At 36.6% G+C, this 22,420-nt stretch overlaps 1 protein-coding gene across 4 annotated transcripts in view; it reads right to left on the reverse strand.

Moving 5' to 3' along the window:
• Positions 1–22,420, reverse strand: part of NOL4 (nucleolar protein 4) — a 439,542-nt gene that overhangs the window by 83,248 nt on the left and 333,874 nt on the right. For 3 of the 4 annotated variants that reach the window (XM_072604515.1, XM_072604513.1, XM_072604516.1), the window contains 2 exons: positions 10,066–10,245; positions 9,140–9,331 (listed from right to left, as the gene is read on the reverse strand). In XM_072604515.1, the coding sequence (XP_072460616.1) occupies positions 9,140–9,331; positions 10,066–10,245 (372 nt within the window). The remainder of the gene's footprint in view (positions 1–9,139; positions 9,332–10,065; positions 10,246–22,420) is intronic. The other variant, XM_072604514.1, reaches the window with a different exon arrangement.

Consider the following 22,420-nt stretch of genomic DNA (forward strand, 5'->3'; position numbering starts at 1 on the left):
ACGGTCAGACAACTGGAAGCCTGTCTATTGGTCCCTGTATGTTGAATGTAATTAAAGTGATTGCTGACCCCTCAAAAGTAGCCTTTTCTTTTATAAATTTTGTAAATGCAGATCTAAGAACCTATGATAGCACACCCCCGTGTGTATGTAGGGGTGCTTACTGTTACATGTAGTGACTATCAAGCGTAACAGTTGAACTGATCATGGTGAAGAGAAAAATAGATGAAATCCAAATTATTATTCCATTTTGATATTTGTTAATAGTTTTGATGGAGTGCAATGTTGAAGGTGCTGGTTGAAAATGACTTTAAGGATTTTCTTCATGTTTTTTTTTCTCCCTTTTTATAGTGTATGTTATTATGGGTAATCACTATATTATATGTAATAATTATTCTTTCTCATAATTTACAGGCAAAAATCTTTCCATACTATATATCTACAAAAACTACTATAAAAGTTAAGATGGTTTTATACACTTGAAGATGGTGCTGACCCACTGTTAGGAGGTCATACTTTGAACTGACCCCTCACCCCTTCTGTAGCCCTCCTCCCTTTGTCTCTTCCAGGAAGGAGGATGGGTTAATTTTGACTCATACGTACTCCTCCTTTTGATGTAGGAGTTATATGTTTGAACAACACGTGTGAAGTATTGTTGTCTCTACACAGAGACAGGCAATTGCAAAGCCCTGTTATGTGTGCCAGGAGATAGATGCTAAGGTTACAAAAAACGAAAATAGCCCTTGCCAGCAAGAAGCTTACTAATGAAAAGAAATGAAGAAAGTATGAATCAACACTAATTGATCCCCACCTCTAACAATAATAGCTAACATTTATATATTATTACTATGTGCCACGCAATGTGCTGAGCACTTTACAATTATCTCATTTGATTCTCACTATGAGTTACTATTATTTCCATTTTATAGCTGGGATTATTAAGGCAAGCAGAGGTTAAGTGATTTGCCCAGGGTCACACAACCAGCAAATGTCTGAGGCTAGATTAGAACTGAACTCCAAACTCCAAGCCCTAACCTCTGTCCGTTGTACCACCTAATTGCCTCCAAAACACATAGACCACTGACAGCAGCAGGCATGTCTCTGTATAGAGAGAGTAAGTCTCTATGTGGAGATATACGTATATGTACATCTATATCTTGAGATAGATTCCCTCCTTTTCTCCTCCCCCATTTAAAATCCATGGACCTCAAATCAGAACTACAGTACATACTTTATTAAGTAGCCACTTATAGAAAAACCAACTTGAGAAAATCCAGTTTTCTGCGGCAACTTATGATAACAATAATGATATGATTAGATATAATTATGACTTTGGAACTTTATTGCTTATCTTGTGTGAAACCTGGGGGTATGTTCCTCATCACTTGTGCTATTTTCATGTTAAAGGAACACTAAAAAATCTCTAGAAGGTAAATGGCAGGTACCTCTGGCTTCTCTCAGTTCACAGACAAATTGAAACTAGCAGATGACTCTAATAAGCTAACTTCACTTAGATAATATCCCTCTAGACAGTTTATGTAGGTGGTTGTGATTCCACAAAATAGATTATCTCTTAACAACCAAAAAGGTAAAGCATTAGTTACTCCTTGTTCATATCATAATTAAGTTAATTATGTAGCTTTGAGAATATAGTTGCTAACAATGCATTAAAAATGGTGTAGTTGAATTCCAACAGCAATGTTGAAAGACAGAATAAAAATGATCCTTTGAATGTACAAATCATTTTGTTTGAACATAAAGTTAAGGAAGCTTTTTTTTTCTTTCACACATTTAATCTGATGTCATTCAATTTACAAATCTGGATGCCTTGCATATATTTTTTTTTTCTGGAGCCAAAACAAACCTTCAAAGAAATGGCAGAAGTAGAGTGAAGTTCAAAAACCTCCTGTAGAGCCAATTAACAACTAAAAATATTTACCTAAGCAGTCATTTAATGGCTACTTGACTCAGTGTGTTCTTAAATTCTAATGAAGATAAGTCCTCTGGAGCAAATTTATTTCATATATAACATACACATATATGTATATATAATATATATGCATATACATATATACATGTAATTCAAGATAAAATGCTCCTTTCTTCTACGTGGAGAAATGATAAGTGCGTTTGGTACAGAATCAATGCAGGGTTAAAAATGTATGGAAAAACATGATCATGTGCCTCTTCCAGCTACTGAGTTCTACTGAATCTATGAAACAAAATACACAAGTATAGATACTTACATAAACAAGATCCATGTGTCAGAAAGAATACCAAAGACATGAATATATTGAATATTTTTTACCACACATATGTACATAATATGTATGTATAATATACACATAATATGTATACATATTATTTATTTAATGTTAGGGCCATGAGCATTAGATTGAATGACTAAATACATTTCTTCAGGGGTAATGTTTATAGGTTGTTCATTAACAATGGTCAAATGCTCAACAAAGAGCATGTTAGGATTCTTAAGTATGAATTCTTGAGGAGAAGCCACAAACGAAGCTAATTTTGGTTTGATATTTGGAGTGGGGAGAGGAGAGAACCAACTTCCTAGCATTTGGAGCTGTTTAAAAGCTGAATGGATTGTCTAGAGACGTGGTGAGTTCTCATGCTTTGTTATCCTTCAGTGAGAGGCTGGGTGGCTTCTTATAGGTTATGTTAGAGTCAGCATTCTTTCCATGTATAGGGGTTGTAATAGATGACCAGGGAGGCACTTTCCAATTCATAAAAACTTCTGTGATTCAATGACATTATTACATGATGTAGAGACTTTTTTTCTCCTCTTTGGAGAACATATCTTTGAGTTAATAATAAAAATCAATAGGAAATGTGTGATTCAATATATAAATGTTCTCTTTATTTAGCACATTTAAGGAATACATTAATATAGAATGACCTTTGATACCCTATTACTTCCAGTTTTCTGTACTGTTATTCTCATCTGGACCTTCTGTCTGTCTGACCACTCCCTCTCAGTCTCCTTTGCTGGATCTTTATTCACATCAGTACTTCTGACTGAGCATCCCTGAGGGCTGTCCTAGACTCTCTTTTCTTCTCCTGCTATGCTAGTTAACTCACTAATCTCATCAGGTTTAAATGATCACCCTTGCGTTGTGATTCTGAAATCTACTTCTCAGACGCTGACCTCTCTCCTAACTTCTGGACTTGTAGCTCCAACTGCTTTTTAGGCATCTCAAAATCACAGAGACATGTTATACTCAACATGTCTAAAACTGAACTTACTATCTTTCACCCCCAAAATCATCTTCCTTAGGAGATTTAGCTAACTTCCCTTATGCAATTGATGGCACCACCATTCTCCTAGTCAGTCATTCAGATCAATTTCTCAACTCCTCACTGTCTTTCATATCCCATATTCAATATATTCCAAATTCTATCAATTTTACCTTCATAACATCTCTATCATTTGCCTTCTTCTCTCCTCTGACACTTATCCCACCCTGGTAAAAACCCTCATTACTTCACCCCTGGAGGGAGCCAAGATAGTCTTTCTCTACTCTAATCCATCTGCTATCAAATTAATTTTCCTGAAGCATAGATTCAATCATGTCTCCCCTCTCACTCAATAAACTCTATTGACTTCTTATCATATCTATGATCAAATAAAAATCCTTCTATTTGGCATTCAAATCCCCTCACAATTTGCCCTACTTTTCCAGTCTTCTCATGGCTTACTTAGCGGCCCCCACTCCCCAACTTGGTGATCCAGCGACATTGGCCTCCTTGCTGTTCCTGGAACAAGACTCTCTATCTCTAGTCAGAGAGCTTTCATGGGCTGTCCCCTATGCTTGGAATATTTTCACTCCTTAACTCTGCTTCCTGATCTGGTTTTCCTGGCTTCTTCTAAATCCCACTAAAACCCCATCTTCAGTGAGAAGTTCTTCCTAATCTCCCTTAAGGCTAGTAACTTTTCTCGGTTAATTTTCTCCAGTTTGTCTTGCCTGTTCTCATATTGTCTTTTCCATTAGACTGTGGGCTCTTTAAAAGCAGAGACTATCTTTTGCCTTTATTTTTCCAGCTCATTGTCTGGCATACAGTAAGCATTTAGTAAATGCTTATTGACTATAGACTATATAATATATATACACATATATACATTATATTAATGAAGCAACATATGGAGGTAAGTAACATATAGCACATATCTTTCTAGTTATTCACATTTCCAATTGAGAAGTTTTATCCACAGTTGAATTATGGTCTATAAAAATTCGAAAACAGAAATGAGAATTATCTTGCCTTAAGACTAAAAATGATAAATGAGATATAAAATTATCTTTGTTTTACAAAGTGCCTTCTTTACACAACTCTATGACCTAGCAGGGTGATGCAAATATACATTTTATATACATGAACAACGAGGCTTGGTGCCTAATTTCACATATGGTAAGAGATAGTGTCTAAGCCCCAAACCATGGCCAACATGCCTAGAGCAAGAAACCAAGGCCACACTTCTCTAGAAGAACCCAATCATAAGGAAAAGACATAAATTTTCTACATCCATTCTTCCCAAGCTAATCTGGCCCTGGAATATTTTTGGTCCAGTTATTTATTGCTAGAATTCATAGAAGGTTTTTAAATTTAATCTAAGGGCATAGAATACTTTTGGGGAAAAAAAGATTAGGAATGTTTTCAAGCAATACAGAGGAATGAAGCCTATTTTCCTGCTAAAAAGTCATCATGGTATATTTTTGACATATAGATAATTTAATATTTGATATTTAGAGGAAAAACATGTTAGAATCACAATTATCTCAGGGTACACCTTTTTAGGTTATAGAACACTAACATCCTGCGAAACATAGTTTGGTAAACATTACCTTAGAGGATAAAAATCAAGATAGCATCTCTAATATATTAACAATAACTCAAATGGAAGGTTATTTATAGTCAGCTGCTGAGAGATATCTTTATGACGATCAAGATGCTTGCAAAACTGCCCACCAAACTATACATCTCTATCTGGAACAATTTCTCCATTCAGTTTGTACTTTACTTACTATATGTCAGTGATTTCAGACCACAGAATGTCATGTCATTTTTAAACAAAAAATATTTTATGGTAAAAGAATTCTATATTTGTTTATGCATATTTAATTTACATATTACCCATTCATCTATCCATTCATTCATCCCAAATAAATCTATTGAGAGTTGTAAAGGTTATGCCACATTGTTCATAAGTTCTAATTAGTGAAACAACATATAGAGGTAAGTCACAAATAAAGGTAAATAACAATAAAAAGTTCAGTCAGTATGATACAACAATACAAAAGATACTATAAGGTAGCATACTTTTAAGAGCCAATTTACGGGTCCAAATAATATGTTTTGAAGGAGAATAAAGGAAAGAGAGATCAGTATGGGCTAGAATGGTCAAGATGTTTTCAGATAGGTCACAATGGATGGGAAAAGAGATGCAGGGAGGCCATTGGAGGAAGGGAAAACATTATCAGCAACAGCACAGATATGGAAATGCACATGTTTGGAGGGCAGTGAACAGACCAATAGGCCAGGAAAGTAAAGTTTTCATAATACAGATATGAGGTTGGAAAGATAGGTTAGGTTCAAGTTCTGGAGGGGACTAGAATGTCCATCTAAAGAGAAATGACCTCAACCTACAAACCCATGGGGAGGTACTGGGACTGGAGCTCAGGCAACAGGTCAAGACCTGAGGTATAGATTTGAGGGCTATCTGCCTAGAGTCACAGAGTTTCAAGATTGGAAGGGGCCTTCGAAATTATACAATTCAACTTCCCCATTTTATAGATAATGAAAACTAAAAATGAGAGGGATAAAGTGATTTTCCTAGGCCAAATAGTTACCTAGTGGCAGACCTGGAACTAGGACTCACATCCAATTCTTAGTTAAGTAAATTTTCTACTCTATTCCCTAAAGAGTTGAAGTAATATTATATTTCAAATTTTCTTTGGATTATCCATCACTGCATTTTTCAATTAAAAAAAAAGATCAGTCTAGCATAAAATATACCTGTGATAGTTCAGGTAAATTATATGACCCACAAGGACAATGAGCTGACAAGCAGATTAGCTGATTGATTTAAACTGAAGAAATGGAGGATAGTGTGTGTGTGTGTGTGTGTGTGTGTATGTGTGTGTGTATGTGTGTGTGTGTATCAATCAAGCAGATCACCATAAACCATAGAAATTCTTGTATCAACAATAAATAACAAAAAAGATGCAAAGTCCTTAATATTTTGCCTTCAGCATCAATATATAAAAATAATAACTATAAATATTTATTTATTAGTTTTTCAGAGCAATTTTCCTTTAAGAGGAAATATGTATTAAAAAAGATTCAATGTCCATTTACCCATCTATCCACTCAAAAATAATTTATTTTGTGCCAGCTAGTTGCAATGGACCATATCAAAGGCTGGAGGAGATACAGAGATAAATAAGGATATGCATGGATTCACAAGGGATGACTTGGGGAGAGGGGCTGTTGATAGAGGGGGAAATAAGAAGGGAGGGAGGTATTTTGTGGAGTTGAGACAGGAGGTAGAGAGGGCTGTTATTATTAATATTAATGTTCAATCATCATCATGAACTCCCCTGTCCTTCCCTCTTTCCCATTCTGTAAGGAGTAAAGAAAAGCTATTTCTGAACATGCTTAGCCTCTAACTACTGATCCACTTAAGAATGTAAGATTTCAGAAGCAAACATTTCAATTTTTACGTTTTTGAAATTCTGCTAAATAGGCAAAATATCCGGGATTTCTTCAGGGTAGAGAATAGATAGATCCTAGAGACTTGCCAGGGACATAAAGCTACTAAGTGTCTGAATCAGGATTTAAATCTGGGTCTTTCAGACTCCTACCCTAACATTTTATTCTGGTACTATGTATTACACAACACTATATTTTAAAATGTTATGCTTGCAAACCCAAGTGGTAAATAAGCAAAGTTAGTGTATACTACAGTTTAAATCTTGCTAAGAACTATTTGAAATCATGGCAACGTCATTTTGGTGGGGAGTGGAGGGTGGATGAATCTGTGACTTCATTGACAAAGGGAACTCCTTGTGAGAACGCTGGTGATGCTATGAGCAACGATTCCGCAATGGATAATTGTACAGTTTCCTGGTGGAGCCAAGGGAATCAGGGTCAAAAAAGCCAGTATATATCGGACATATGGCTTCCCCCCAGGGCTTCTCGACATCTGAGATGAGCTCTCTATGTGCTATATCACACTGACTGCTAATACCTATTTGATAACAGGACTTGATTTGAATTAGTGATAAATGAAAGACTTTTGTATGTGACTTATTGCTAAGTCATATCTGCCCTATTTTTAATTTGTATAGTCTTTTAAAAAAAGTTAAGTACAGGACTTTTAAATTTTTTTTAACTAATTTAAACTCATTAGTTCAGAACTACTGAGATCTTTTTGGATTCTGATTTTGCAATCCCTTATATTAGCCAGTTTTGTGTCATTCATTAGTTTGGTAAGTATATTTTTTATGTTTTAATTCAAATTACTAATGAGTGCTAACGAGCACAAGACTAAAATTAGGTCCCCATAATACAATGCTAGAAACCTTTCCCTGTTGATATCCACTAATCAGCGTTCTTTAGGTATTAGTCATTTGAGCAGGTATAAATCCATCTATATGTCATCCAGCCACATTGATCTATCTTGTCCACAAGGACAGTATATTTGTCCAATGCTATGTAAATAAATTTCTCTTTTTATTATTTTCCCTTATTTTCCCCATATCTGGCTTTTTGCTATGCCATTTTTTCCTTTGAAAACTATCATGAGATGCTTTAAGAATAGCCAGATAGCTCAGCCAGATTCCTCATATACTGAAATTGAAACAAAAATGAAAACATTGGACCAATACCCAAGTTTTGCTTTTTTTAAATTAAGAAAAAGATGAATTTTTAGGATTTATCAGATAATTCACCAAGTAACATTAAGTTGGAAATTGAATTTTAAAATATAAGTTTGGTGACTATTATTTTCACCTGAAATCATATAGACTACATGTAATATGCACTAGCATTATCCTGTACCATAATGCTTCTACATACTAGACATACCAAAAAACTATCTCAAAAATTAGAAAGCAATCATTTTCTTAGAGTTTATCACTTCCATCATGTGTGCATATATGCCTGTATATATGTGTATGTATATGTGTGCATGTGTGCACATGTATACATATCCTGGGTATTCTGAAACTAAAAAAAAACAATAGAGAGGCAAGAACTTTATTCTTAACTTATACATATGTGTATATATGTATATGTATACATACACACATATAATTATCCATTCTACCCCAGAAATTATATGTATATAATATAATGTAATATAATATGTGTAATATATGCATATTATATGATAATATAGCTTACATATAATATTATATGTATATAATTTCTGAGATGTAACAGACAACTAGAAGATATGTAGAACAGTAGTATTTACTAAAGCATTAGTGTCTAATCTCCATCCTCAAACAACATCCATCAAAGGTCTAAACTGATTTTTCTCTTTGTCCAGAGTTGTGAAAAACTCAGAATATCAAACATATAAACACAGTACAAACACGCCAAGCACAACAAAGCCCCAATTTCACTAGAATCTTTATTCCTGTGGTCTTTCTGTTTTTATTTTTAAGATCTGCTATTTGCTAACCATTCATATGGAAAGCATATTATTTAGATGGATCTAATGCTTTTCCCATTTCCACTCTGCTCAGAAAAAGCCATTAACAGGTAAGTCCTAAAGAAATTCGGATTCATTTCAAGATGATGAACCTCATATCTGGTTTAAGAGTGACAGAAAGGAAAAAAATGTGAATGAGATGCTCTTTCCCATAGAGTTCTATTCATTTAATCCTCATTTTCTATGAAATGATGCTAGACAGTACCTGTGAGCCGTATTCTCACAAGGCATTTCTCATTGAATGAACAAAGGGGAAAAATTCAGGAAAGATGAAAGGGGGAAAAAAAAACTCTGACCTGACATTACAAAAAAAAAAAAGACACTAAGATGAAAACAAAATAGTGTCATGGATTTACATATGGGGTTTTGATGGAATCTAGGGCTGTGTTTTAAATCAAAACTCACCATCTCAAAACCACTTCTTTTCATCCGCCTGCAGGACTTGAGGTAAGTACGTATACGTTTCCTGGCACGTTCTTGATACTCAGGGAATTGTCGCCTGCATGAGTCAATGATAGCCTGGATCTTTTCTTTGGGCTGCTTAGAGATTGGGACCATTCGGTCCAAGTTTTCATCTACAAACAGCCTGACAAACATCTGTTGGCAAGAGGGAGACAGAGGAGAAGGGTTTGGAGGGCTGCTCTCTTCTCTTTCTAGCTTCCTGTCTTGATTACTGATAGGAAAATACCATTTTCTGGTTTATGCACTGAAGAATTTTGCAACGGAGAGCCAGAAATTTTAAGCAAACACTCTTTAAGGGCTTTCTAAAGGGCTGAATAAATAAAGAAAGAGAGAGAGAGAGAGAGAGAGACAGAGACAGAGACAGAAAAGAATAGACTTGTGTATAGAAATTATGAAATAATCAACAATAAGCTGTAAAATTGAGCACCCCGTAACATTTTTTATTAAAAAATCTACAACCGCTACAAGTTCATACTGCACTAAGTATTTTTGGTACTTCGAAAAATACTAATCTTTGAAAATTAGCAATTGCTTGTTTTGTCATGCATAATTAGGTTAAGCTTGGAAAGCAACAGAAATAGCTGATCACGGTTGTACTCTTCAGAGGAACAAGCTGTGGCCCCCTTCATCCACTAGATAAACATGCATACTCACACAACCCAACTCCAGTTTTCAGCTGACATTTGGCTTTAAAATTCTAAACAAAACACAGCAATTTTGGTGTCTGGTTGGCCAAGAGTGTTTCATGTACTTTAAAAATCCTTCTGTAAATTAAACAAACATGCGTCTAAAATATCCACATTTACCGAGTAACAACATGTAAAATAAATTGATAAAATGAAACCACACAGCAGTATGGCAAGACTCACATTAAAAGCTTTCAGTCGCTCAGCTTCTACTCCATCCGTCTCATTAACTTTCTCAGCATCTTCTTGCTCATCACGGTCGTCGTCATCCTCATCTCCTCTGTTCATTGATAAGTCCTCGGCACCTCTGTCCACGCTCTCATTCTTCCCAGATTCATAACTTGAGTAGCTATGTGCAGGGGACTGAGAATAAAAGGAAAGGGTAATTATACAAGTGCACTGGCTGATAAGGTTTACTTTTATCAACTGTATCAGCGCATTCAAACTGAAGATTTAAACACTTCAACATTTCAATAGTTATTTTATTTTCCATTCACTATAGGACATTCTCATTTGCATAGAGGTAATGCAAAACTATATGATATAAAATGGAATAGAACACTGGTTTTGATGAGTGTAACAATGATTTTTCTGAAGCAGATAAGTACAAATGTTTCATTTTTATTTATTCCCCAAATTAGAACAGCATCCAGTGAAGTCAAAGAAAGGCATTAATAAATTCCGAAAATTCCCAGTTTATAATATATTGCTCGGAGAACAGAAAAGTTTGCTCCTAAGCACACATAGAATAATGAGATTTTGTTGTTCAGTTGTTTCAGTTCTGTCTAACTCTATGATTCCATTTGGGGTTTTCTCGGCAAAGTTACTGGAGCGGTTTGCTATTTCCTTTTACAGCTCATTTTATAGAGATTGAGGCAAACAGGGTTAAGTGACTTGTCCAGGGTCACACAGCTACTAAATGTTTGAGGCCACATGTGAGCTTAGGAAAATGAGTCTTCTTAACTCTAGGTCCAGCACTCTGTCTACTTTGCCACAAGAAGCTATGTTAGCAAATAATTTCTTCAACAAATGGAGATATGCAGTCAAGAAGCGTTTATTAAGTATTGACTAGTAATACTTTAATGACCCAAAGTTTGACCTGAAATTAAGATCCCTCTTTTTAATATTAATATTCTAGTAATGTTATATGGCTATGCATTATGAAATATCAGTCTCTGGATGAATTATATTTACACGTCACTTGAAGGATAACAACTACCTAGCAGATATAAATAAACAGCAATATACTACCAATAGTCAGTCAATCCATAAACATTTATTGAGAATCTGCTGTGTTCCAGGCACTGTGCTAAGTGTGGTAGATACAAAGAAAGGCAAATGACTGTGCCTATTATCATGGAACTCATAATCCAATGGAAGAGAAATCATGCAAACAACACTGTACAAAGTTACATACAAGATGAACTGGAGATAATCAGTAGAAGGAAGAGGAATCAGAAAAGACTTCCTATAGAAGGTGAGAATTTACCTGGGACTTGAAGTAAGTCAGGAGGCAGTGATTAAGAGGGAAGTCATTCCAGGCATGGGAGTTACCAGTGAAAATGCCAGGAGATGGGAGATGGAGCTTTCTCTTTTGAGGAACAGTAAAGGAGGCCAGTTTCATTGTATTGAATGGTTGGTTGTTGCCCTTTGTTCTCAAAGAGGACCAAAATGACATCACCATGATTAAGTGAAATTTCAGTGCGTCTGACTGTGGTTGATCAGACCAATATGAGCTCAGAATGCTGTACCACAGATTGGGCACAGATAGTTCCTGTGAATATGTGGGGTGGATACTCCAAATTTGCGCATCCTACCTTTATTTTGTGCTGTCTCAATTCTGCTTTGCTCAAAGAGCACAGCACCTTTTCTGATGTGTGCATGCCATGCTGAGCGGTCCTGTGCCAGAGTCTCCCATGTCACACAGATCCAAAGTTCTTGAGAGAGACCTTGAGAGTGTCTTTGTATCACTTCTTCTGACCACCATGTGATCACCTGCTCCATGTGAATTCTCCAAAAAATAGTCTTTTTGGCAAGTGTACATTTTGCATTCGAACAACGTGGCCAGCCCATTGGAGTTGTGCTCTCTGTAGCATAGCTTGAATGCTTGGCAGTTCAGCTCGAGCAAGGACATCAGTGTTTGGTAACCTATCGTGCCAGATCCTCAGAATCTGCCTATGACAGTTCAAGTGGAAGCGATTCAGTTTCCTGGCATGGCGCTGGTAGACTGTCCATGTTTCATAGGCATACAACGAGGTCAGCACGACTCTATAGACCTTCAGTTTGGTGGTCAGTCTAATACCTCTTCTCTCCCAAACTTTCCTTCAGAGCCTCCCAAACACTAAACTAGCTCTGGCAATGTGTGTATCAACCTCATTGTCAATGTGTACATTCCTGGAAAGTACACTACCAAGGTAAGTGAACTTATCCCAGCATTCAAAATTTCTCTCTTTGTTGTAACCAAGGGTTCCACATATGGATGGTGTAGTGGTGACTGATGGAACACCTGTGTTTTCTTGATGTCAATTATTAGGTCAAAATTAACACAGGCAGCAGAGAATTGATCCATACTTTGTTTCATCTCAGCTTCAGAGGCTGCACTGAGTGCACAATCATCTGCGAACAGAAAATCCTGCACCAAACACTCCTTCCTCTTTGGTCTTGGCTTGTAACCTTTTCAAACTGAAGAAATTAGTATCAGTATGGTAGCTGACCTTGATGCCATGTTCATCCTCATTGAAAGCATTTGACAACATGGCTAAAAATATCATGCTAAAAAACATGGGAGCAATCACACACAGCCCTGTTTTATTCCATTGGTCACTGGGAAGGCACGAGAGCATTGTCCACTACCCAGAATCTGGGCAAACATGCCATCATGAAACTGATATAAGGGGTGCAGGGTGTGTTCAGGGAGGATCATATTATTGTATTGAATAATATGCGAGGGAGAGAGGTAAGGTATTAGAAGACTAGAAAGGTAGGGGTGTGTGTGTGTGTGTGTGTGTGTGTGTGTGTGTAGGAGCAGGTTAAAATGGGCTTTGAAAGACAAAAAGAACCTTTTATGTTTGATTGTGAAGGTAATAGGGAGCTGCTGGAATTTACTGAACGGGGGAAGGAGGAGTGACATGATCAGATCTGCATTTTACGAAGACCACTTTGGCATCTCAGTGGAGGATGGATTCAATGGGAAAGCTGACTTGTGGCAAGAAACTAACCAGTAGGATATTCCAATAGTCCAGTGTGTGGTGTTGAGTGCCTATGTTATGGTGGTGCAGGGTGAAGAGTTTTATACCAGAAGCAGTATTAACAATATTATCTTAGGGCAGTGAACTGAAAAGTTAATAGACCAGTCAGACAGTAAGGATGAAGGATTTCAGATTTAGTGCAGCCTGATACTGACATAACATCAATAAATATTCTGGAAGCTGTCAACATTTTAAATGAATCTTCTCTGGAGTATTTCTGGAAGGACATGGACAAGAGTTGAACAAGAGAAAAGTCATGGATAGGTTCTATCCTTCACCACTGGAGAAGCATTCACTGATCCACTGAAATGTTATTGAATTGTTTTCAGTCCTGTCCAACTCTTCATGATCCCATTTGGAATTTTCTTGGCAAAGATACTGCCTTGTACTACAATCCACTCTAGTAAAGGAGGCAGCTGTGCCCAAGGATGAGTGGTGGATGGTGTAGAACATTGACAATGTTTCTTTTAAACTGTGGGTCATGATCCCATATGGAGTCCCAACCCACAGTTTTAGAAGCACTGAAGGGGTAGTGAGTGGAAAAAGTTTAAGAAGCACTGGTGTAGAGGAGGGAAGGCTTTTTTTGATGCAAGATCAGGAAAGGGAAACAGCAGCAGCACACCTACCAAACAGGACATATGGGATCTTGTGGAACATGAGAGGGTTTTTGAGAGAGAGGGTAGTGAGGAATCAGTAGGATAGGATTAAAGGTATGGTTTTTGCCCTATGATAGTCTTAAAGAGAGCTATGATGTACATGAACTGATACAAAATGAGGTGAGCAAAACCAGGAGCACATTGTACACAGAAACGGGAGCATTGCATGATGAACTGTGAATGACTAAGCTATTCTCAGCAATACATTAATCCAAGAAAATCCCAAAGAACTCATGAAAAATGCTTTCTGCCTCCAGAGAAAGAACTGATGTCATTTGAATACAGACTGAAGCATATTATTCGTTTATTCTTTCTTTCCCCCTCTCTGTTTCTTCCTTCCTTCCTTCCTTCCTTCCTTCCTTCCTTCCTTCCTTCCTTCCTTCCTTCCTTCCTTCCTTCCTCTCTTTTTCAAGTCTTCTTGCACAAAATGACTAATATGAAAATATTTTACAACTTTACATGTATAACCTATATCAGATTGTTTATTATCTAAGAGAAGGGGTAGGGAAAGGAAGGAGGTAAAGAATTTGGAACTCAATAATTTAAAAAAAACAATGAATGCTAAAATTGTTTTTATATGTAATTGGGGGGGGGTGTTAAATATTATTTAGAGAAAAGAGAGACCCATAACTAGGAATTTTGTTTAAGATCACTTTGGCAGCTGAGAGGAGGATGGAGAGATCTTTGGCAGGAATACCTGCCAGGGTTATGGCTTTAATGCTGTTATCTCAGAGATGCTACCTAGTTGTTCATCAAAGAATAAGAATTAAAATTACAAATAGAACAAAGGACAATGAAAAGATGTATTGTAGGTATTAAGCAGTCTCAGTGTGCCACCCATGATTGTACCTTCTGCACCTTTGCTCTCTACCCACACGTCTCCTCTTCCTTCTCTCAACCCTATAATCTGAAGGTGGATTTGAATGATTCTTCTAGTTGGAGTCAGAAATCCCTTCTGCCTTTATGTAACGTAAGAGGTAAAAATCATTATCAAAGATACATATGGGAGAAAAGTAAGCAACAGGCACCCCTCTATTTTCCAATTCTTTGCCACTGCAAAAAGATCTGCTATAAATATTTTTGTACGTATGGGTACGTTTTTGCTCTTTCTTTGATCTCTAGGAGATAAAGGCCTATGATGAGAATTCTCAATCAAAAGATTGTAATAGTTTAGTGACTTCTTGAGCATTGTTCCAGATTGTTAGTTTTGGGAGATGGCCAGTGAGAGAATTTGTTGCATTTAAGTATTCATATTCTTATAAGGATTTTGTTTTTTTCCTTTTGACTTTTTTTGGGGACAGAGGAGATAAATACTTCTTAGTTGAAAAAAGAAGATAAAAATTTAACACATTTTCTGCTTTTTCCTCAAAAGGAAAGAAAAGTAGGTGAGCTGTTTACACAGTGAGGAAGAGACAACAGTTAAAACCACCCAGCATTATACTGGTACTCCTGAAATATTAGAAGAATAAAGCCTTCCAGTATTTTGGGGGACATCCTTCGTGGCACATCTAGAGGAAAACACAGACAAGTCACCATAAGACCAAAGAGTGTGGTGAGGTTATGATCTGTATTATTAGAGGGTGAGCCAGCACCAGAAAAATCATGGATCCATCAAAGAAAAGTATATAGGAAATTATATTTTATATGGTAATAGATATAACAAAGATAAAAAGAGTAAAAATTAATTACACAGTTACATTACTGGGGTAATTGTAAACTGGGGAAATTTTATTTTTTTCTTTTTTTTCCCAGAAGTGTTTGCCTTAAGTATTATTGTCCTCTTGGATTGGCAGAGCAGTCTATACTTGTATGAGACTCTTAGATAATCTCAGAGCTTATATAATCTCCCAGGTCACAAAAATGATGTATAAGAAGTCCTGGAATGAGTCCTTTCAGCTGTAAGCTGGGCTATACAATGCCTATAACCTAGTGATTCAAGTGCTATATGATGGTCTACTCCTGGGACCGCCAGAATAACCAACACTCACTAAATGATATTCCGTGGATCTTAAAAAGCCTAAGAAAACCATCTGTAGGCATATTTAAAAATAAATGTGCTTTATTTCTTTTACATTTTAAACAATATACATTTTGAGTTTTCAAACAAAGGAGAAATAGTAAAAAAGAATTCTCTCAAATATGTTTATGCTTATGTACATCTCAATATTGAAAAAAACATGCAGTCTAATTTCCAAATTATTCTACAGTGTGGAAATTAACATGTTTGTGATTTTTTTTGTATTTTTTTTCATTTTCATCAAGACTAGGAGAATGGCATCTCAAAATCTTATAATAAAATGTGAATGTATAAGTAGCTTATGTTTTGCTATAAATTTTCCCATACACTATAGAGTTTAAAAACTCTTTACTATTCTGAACACAATACTGAATCTTTGTTTCTACTGGGTAAATCAAGTAGAAACTTACCACTTTAAGGCTAAGATAAGAAAACCTAATTTTCTTCAGCAAGGCAACCACCAAATGAGAAATATCAGTGAATTTAACACTTTGTGTAGCCTAAAATTGGAGGAGAGTACAGGTCAAGTTATGATGACATATTATCAATCTTTGCTTATTGGAAATGCAACCAAAAAACACCCATGATGGTAAAAATCTAGCAGTGTGGTTCACATAATGGAACAGTTCCTGAGGGAAGCATGTATATTGTTAGAGAGTAGGCCAATACCAGAAAAATCATAGATCTATCAAAGAAAATCTAAAAGCTCCAACTGAATCTAGTACCCTTAACTAAAAATTTCTCTATCATCAATTTGTCTGAGGGATGAAGAAAAGTATATTTCACATACTTAACCATTTTGCCTAGATCTAGTTGGCATCATGAGGTAAAATCAATAGTCTATTTAGTAAAATGAAGAGCTAGCTAGTCAACTTGTTCCATCTAAATGGAGAGGTATATTAGTGAATAAAGCAATGGCTTTCTTCAAATTATTCAGCAAAGTAACTGAATTTCGATGGTCTTCCCACAGGAAAATTTAAATGAACAAAAAAGTAGCATATCTTCCCGAAATAGAAGCAATTAAGTATGCAATGATTACTGACTGATTATAATAAAAAAACCAACCATTAATGCAATAGTTATGAATTAGCATTCCTAACTTAGTAAACACAGACTTGAAGGGAATGGGCTACATCATTTATCTCTTGTACACACATGTATGTGTACAGATACATATAAACACAATAAAAGGAATAGGGAATATAAATTAATAGACACAAAATGACTGGTAATCAATGTCTGAGTCATTTCAGGATCAGCTGACAGTTCAATAGTGGGAACATCACCTTATTAGAGCAAAGATCAAAATCAATACCAACTTACAAAACTAAAAATGAAAAAACGAAACAAAAACCATAGCCCCAAATGTGAAATGGACAAAAGGACATTAACGTCGGTTATCACTATTGTCTGATGACCCTCAACCTATGTAGCTCAATCTCCACAATAAGAAAAAAAGAGCTTAGAAACTTTATAGCATAGGATTAGAAAGATGGTAAGAGTTCCACCCCCCCAAAATCTTCTGCCCTAAAATCTCAAAATAAGCACATTATATACCAGATAAAGTAATTTAACTGAATCAAAAAGATCATAGATAATAGCTTTAGAGTCAGAAGGGTATCCATAAAGGAAATCTAATACAATCATCTCCTCTTTTATGAAGAAACCCAGAAAGGTTGTCATTTGCATTAAGTCACAAAGGTAGAAAGTTGTAGGAGTGTGATTTGAAGCTAGAGCCTCTAATTCCAAATTCATTCTTTTTTTGTATGTACCATGCTAATAAGAAGATGGAACTGTTCTATACAATTAATTAATATAGTTAGTTAATTAAATAAGGTTGGAGAAGATTAATACTTGACTCCAACTTGGTACCCTTAGCCCCCAACCAATTCCAATCACCTACTGAATCAGCATAAACAAACTGACAGACTTGTCATAAAAACAGAGAGTAAGTAAAACTTTAAAGAGAATTCAAATCACTTTAAACCAATACGATAATATGGAGGAAAATGAACTCATACTACCTATTGAGAGAGAGAATCCTGGGGACTACTTAAGGGTCATGCAACAACAATGAAACACTCTTTAATGGTTCAAAGAAGAGATGTCTTTTAAAACAAAAAAACTTAGGAAGAAATTCTTGTTGGTAATCAGTTTTCAATGCAGAATTTTGAAAAAATAAAGAATAAGATTAGAAAATAGTAAAATAGAATAAATGATAGAGAATCCCTCTAAAGAAATAAAAGCTCTAAGGAAGCTTAAAAATGCTGAAAATAAAAATATCAAAACTAAGGAAAATTTGACAGAAGAGAATCAAAAAACTCTGATTTAACTTTAACAGAAAAACCTCAGTCAGAAAACGCTCTATCTCCCTGACAAGCAGAGATAGCTATGGCACCACCACTTTACATAGGAACTTACAGAAAGTAATATTTAAAGATTATGAGCAATGCCATTTTGTAATACTGTAAGAAAGAGGAGGAAAATAGAAATTATAAAAAGCTTATCAAGACATCAAATTAAGTCAGGTGACACCATTAAAGATGCACCTGACTGAAGAGATCTGTCAAGAGCTCTGTAACCAAGGACTTTGTCTATCCTTGACAGTGAAGCCACCTCAGTTGGACTCTGACATCATAGTCTCCGATGTGCTGAATGAAGTAAATAGAAACGAGGCTAAAACAAACAATTATGGGAACTACATTCGCTGAAGTATACCCAGAGAAAGTCCAAGTTGAAGTTAAGGGATTTTAAATGTGCAGAAAGATCAATTCTTAAAATATCTGAAAAAAAGGATAATGCCAAGTGCTTGGAAAGAAAACTGTGGCTATTACAATTACTCCTGTTCTCTAAAAAGTGACTGATAAGATATCAATAACTACTGAACATCGACTTTCCCCCTTCTGTACAATCTTTATAATAGTAATCTCCATATGTATTTAGTGTGTATATTACGAAGGGAAAAGACACTGTTTCACAAATGATTTTCTACAGTATCCACATCTTTACATTCACACATTGACCAAAGGTCAAATAATATACGATCCTATTGTGCACATTGTTCGAGTACTAAAAAACATTATTTTGAGTATTTCATTTGCTAAGATAGCTTTAGAAAGTAACAGAATCAACATCAGTGACTTTAATACTAGAAAAAGACTGGTGTATCTTTTAATATGCAAGAGAAGTGGTCATCTGGCTTTTGCATGAAGACCTCTAGGGAGGGAAGCAGGATTTTCCTAGAACCACACATTCTCCTTTTGGATAGCTCCAGTTGTAAGAAAGTTTTCCCTTACGTCAAGATGAAATGTGCTTCTGTCAGTTGTTCTTTCTGTCCTTTAAGACCACACAAAACAAGTCTAGTCTCTCCCTCTTCTGTGTAAAAAATATTTTTGAAAGCAAAGGTAGAAAGAATCATGAGAATGGTTTAAATATTAACTATTACTCAAAGTCCCATCAATAAGTCCCATTTGGAAATTAAAATATAAATTAGAATGTACAATATGAAATCCTATATGTTTTTCACAGAGCCAATGCTCAATCAACACTGGGTGATTTTTATTTAATTAAGTAATATTGCTTCCCAGCTATAGAATCAGTACTTAAAAAAACAGACCTAGGATTTCATTGGTATAGGGAACTTAGGGTGAGTAAACTATCAATGCAGATTAGAAACAACTACCATTTACAGTTTTAGAGAATTGCCTGGGCCACTAAGAGGTTAAGTGACCTGCCCAGGGCTACCTAGCTACCTATTATCAGAAGCAGAGGTAGAATTTGAACTCAGGTCTGGCTGACTTGAGTCTACCATCTTGTCCACTTGGTCAGGGTGTCTCTGAGATAAGCAGGGTAGAAATGTTCAATTATAAACAATGTGCTTCATGTATAACTGAATTTTCAGTAGCAAATGCCAGATATACATTATATCTGCCTTACAATTTCTAGAATTTTAGAGCATGAGTTTTTTTACATCAGTCTTTTCCATAGAGGTTATATTGATTATGATATAAATGAAACCATCTGGCATAAATAGTTGCTTGCAGGGTGGAGCCAAGATGGCGGAGTAGAAAGACACACATACGCTAGCTCCGAACCCACAGCCCATAAAATATCTGTAAAAAAGAACTCCCAACAAATTCTGGAACAGCAGAAGCCACAGAACAATGGAGCAGATGAGATTTCTGTTCCAGAGAGCCCTGAAAACAGACACCAAAGGTCCGTCGCGCTGCGGACCCAGAGCAGAGCCCAGCCCTGCCTTGGCCGCACGGCGGATCTGAGCAGGCTTCAGGGATGTAATCTCCAGTGGCCATGCGGGTCCCTCCACCCATGGGCCCCAAAGGCTAGTGAGAGGGTCCTCTCGGCTTGCTGAGGGGGAGTGGGGTGCCCCCATAACTCAGACCCCCACGGGAGGCAGCAGCAGAGGCGGGAGCAGATCAGGGCTCCCCAAGCAGGCTGGAGCTCAGATCCATTTTTGAAGGTCTCTGCATAAACTCCCTGAGGGAACTGAGCCCAGTTGGCAGCCCTGCCCTGACCTGAGCAGCTGAACCTAATCTCACACTGAATAGCAGCCCCACCCCCGCCGAAGCACTGAGGCCTGGGAAGCAGCATTTGAATCTCAGACCCCAAGCACTGGCTGGGCAGATCTGGAGGCCAAGTGGGTGTGAAGATAATATTCAGAAGTCAAGTCACTGGCTGGGAAAATGCTCAGAAAAGGGAAAAAAAAATAAGACTATAGAAGGTTACTTTCTTGGTGAACAGGCATTTCCTCCCTTCCTTTGTGATGAGGAAGAACGATGCTTACCATCAGGGAAAGACACAGAAGTCAAGGCTTCTGTATCCCAGCCCACCCAATGGGCTCAGGCCATGGAAGAGCTCAAAAAGGATTTTGAAAATCAAGTTAGAGAGATGGAGGAAAAACTGGGAAGAGAAATAAGAGAGATGCAAGTAAAGCATGAACAGCAGGTCAGTACCCTGCAAGGAGACCCAAAAAAATGCTGAAGAAAATAACACCTTGAAAAATAGGCTAACTCAACTGGCAAAAGAGGTTCAAAAAGCCAATGAGGAGAAGAATGCTTTCAAAAGCAGAATTAGCCAAATGGAAAAGGAGGTTCAAAAGCTCACTGAAGAAAATAGTTCTTTCAAAATTAGAATGGAACAGATGGAGACTAATGACTTTATAGAAACCAAGAAATCACAAAACAAAACCAAAAGAATGAAAAAATGGAAGATAATGTGAAATATCTCATTGGAAAAACAACTGACCTGGAAAATAGATCCAGGAGAGACAATTTAAAAATTATGGCACTGCCTGAAAGCCATGATCAAAAAAAGAGCCTAGACATCATCTTCCATAAAATTATCAAGGAAAATTGCCCTGAGATTCTAGAACCAGAGGGCAAAATAAGTATTCAAGGAATCCACTGATCACTGCCTGAAAGAGATCCAAAAAGAGAAACTCCTAGGAACATTGTGGCCAAATTCCAGAGTTCCCAGGTCAAGGAGAAAATATTGCAAGCAGCTAGAAAGAAACAATTCAAGTATTGTGGAAATACAATCAACATAACACAAGACCTAGCAGCTTCTACATTAAGGGATCGAAGGGCGTGGAATAGGATATTCCAGAAGTCAAAGGAACTAGGACTAAAACCAACAATCACCTACCCAGCAAAACTGAGTATAATACTTCAGGGGAAAAATTGGTCTGTCAATGAAATAGAGGACTTTCAAGCATTCTTGATGAAAAGACCAGAGCTGAAAAGAAAATTTGACTTTCAAACACAAGAATGAAGAGAAGCATGAAAAGGTAAACAGCAAAGAGAAGTCATAAGGGACTTACTAAAGTTGAATTGTTTACATTCCTACATGGAAAGATAATATTTGTAACTCTTGAAACTTTTCAGTATCTGGGCACTGGGTAGGATTACACACACACACATGCACATGCACACGCACACACACATAGAGACAGAGTGCACAGAGTGAATTGAAGAGGATGGGATCATATCTTAAAAAAATGATATCAAGCAGTGAGAGAGAAATATATTGGGAGGAGAAAGGGAGAAATGGAATGGGGCAAATTATCTCTCATAAAAGAGGCAAGCAAAAGACTTATTAGTGGAGGGAAAAAGAGGGGAGGTGAGAGAAAAACATGAAGTTTACTCTCATCACATTCCACTAAAGGAAGGAATAAAATACACACTCATTTTGGTATGAAAACCTATCTTACAATACAGGAAAGTGGGGGATAAGGGCATAAGCAGGGTGGGGGGGATGATGGAAGGGAGGGCATGGGGAGGAGGGAGCAATTTGAGGTCAACACTCATGGGGAAGGACAGGATCAAAAGAGAGAATAGAAGTAATGGGGGACAGGATAGGATGGAGGGAAATATAGTTAGTCTTATACAACATGACTATTATGGAAGTCATTTGCAAAACTACACAGATATGGCCTATATTGAATTGCTTGCCTTCCAAAGGGTAGGGGTGGGGAAGGAGGGAGGAAGAGAAGTTGGAACTCAAAGTTTTAGGAACAACTGTCAAGTACTGTTCTTGCTAATAGGAAATAAGAAATGCAGGTAAAGGGGTATAGAAAGATATTTGGCCCTACAGGACAAAAG

This window comes from Notamacropus eugenii, chromosome 4, assembly GCF_028372415.1.
Source record: "Notamacropus eugenii isolate mMacEug1 chromosome 4, mMacEug1.pri_v2, whole genome shotgun sequence".
NCBI lineage: Eukaryota > Metazoa > Chordata > Mammalia > Diprotodontia > Macropodidae > Notamacropus > Notamacropus eugenii.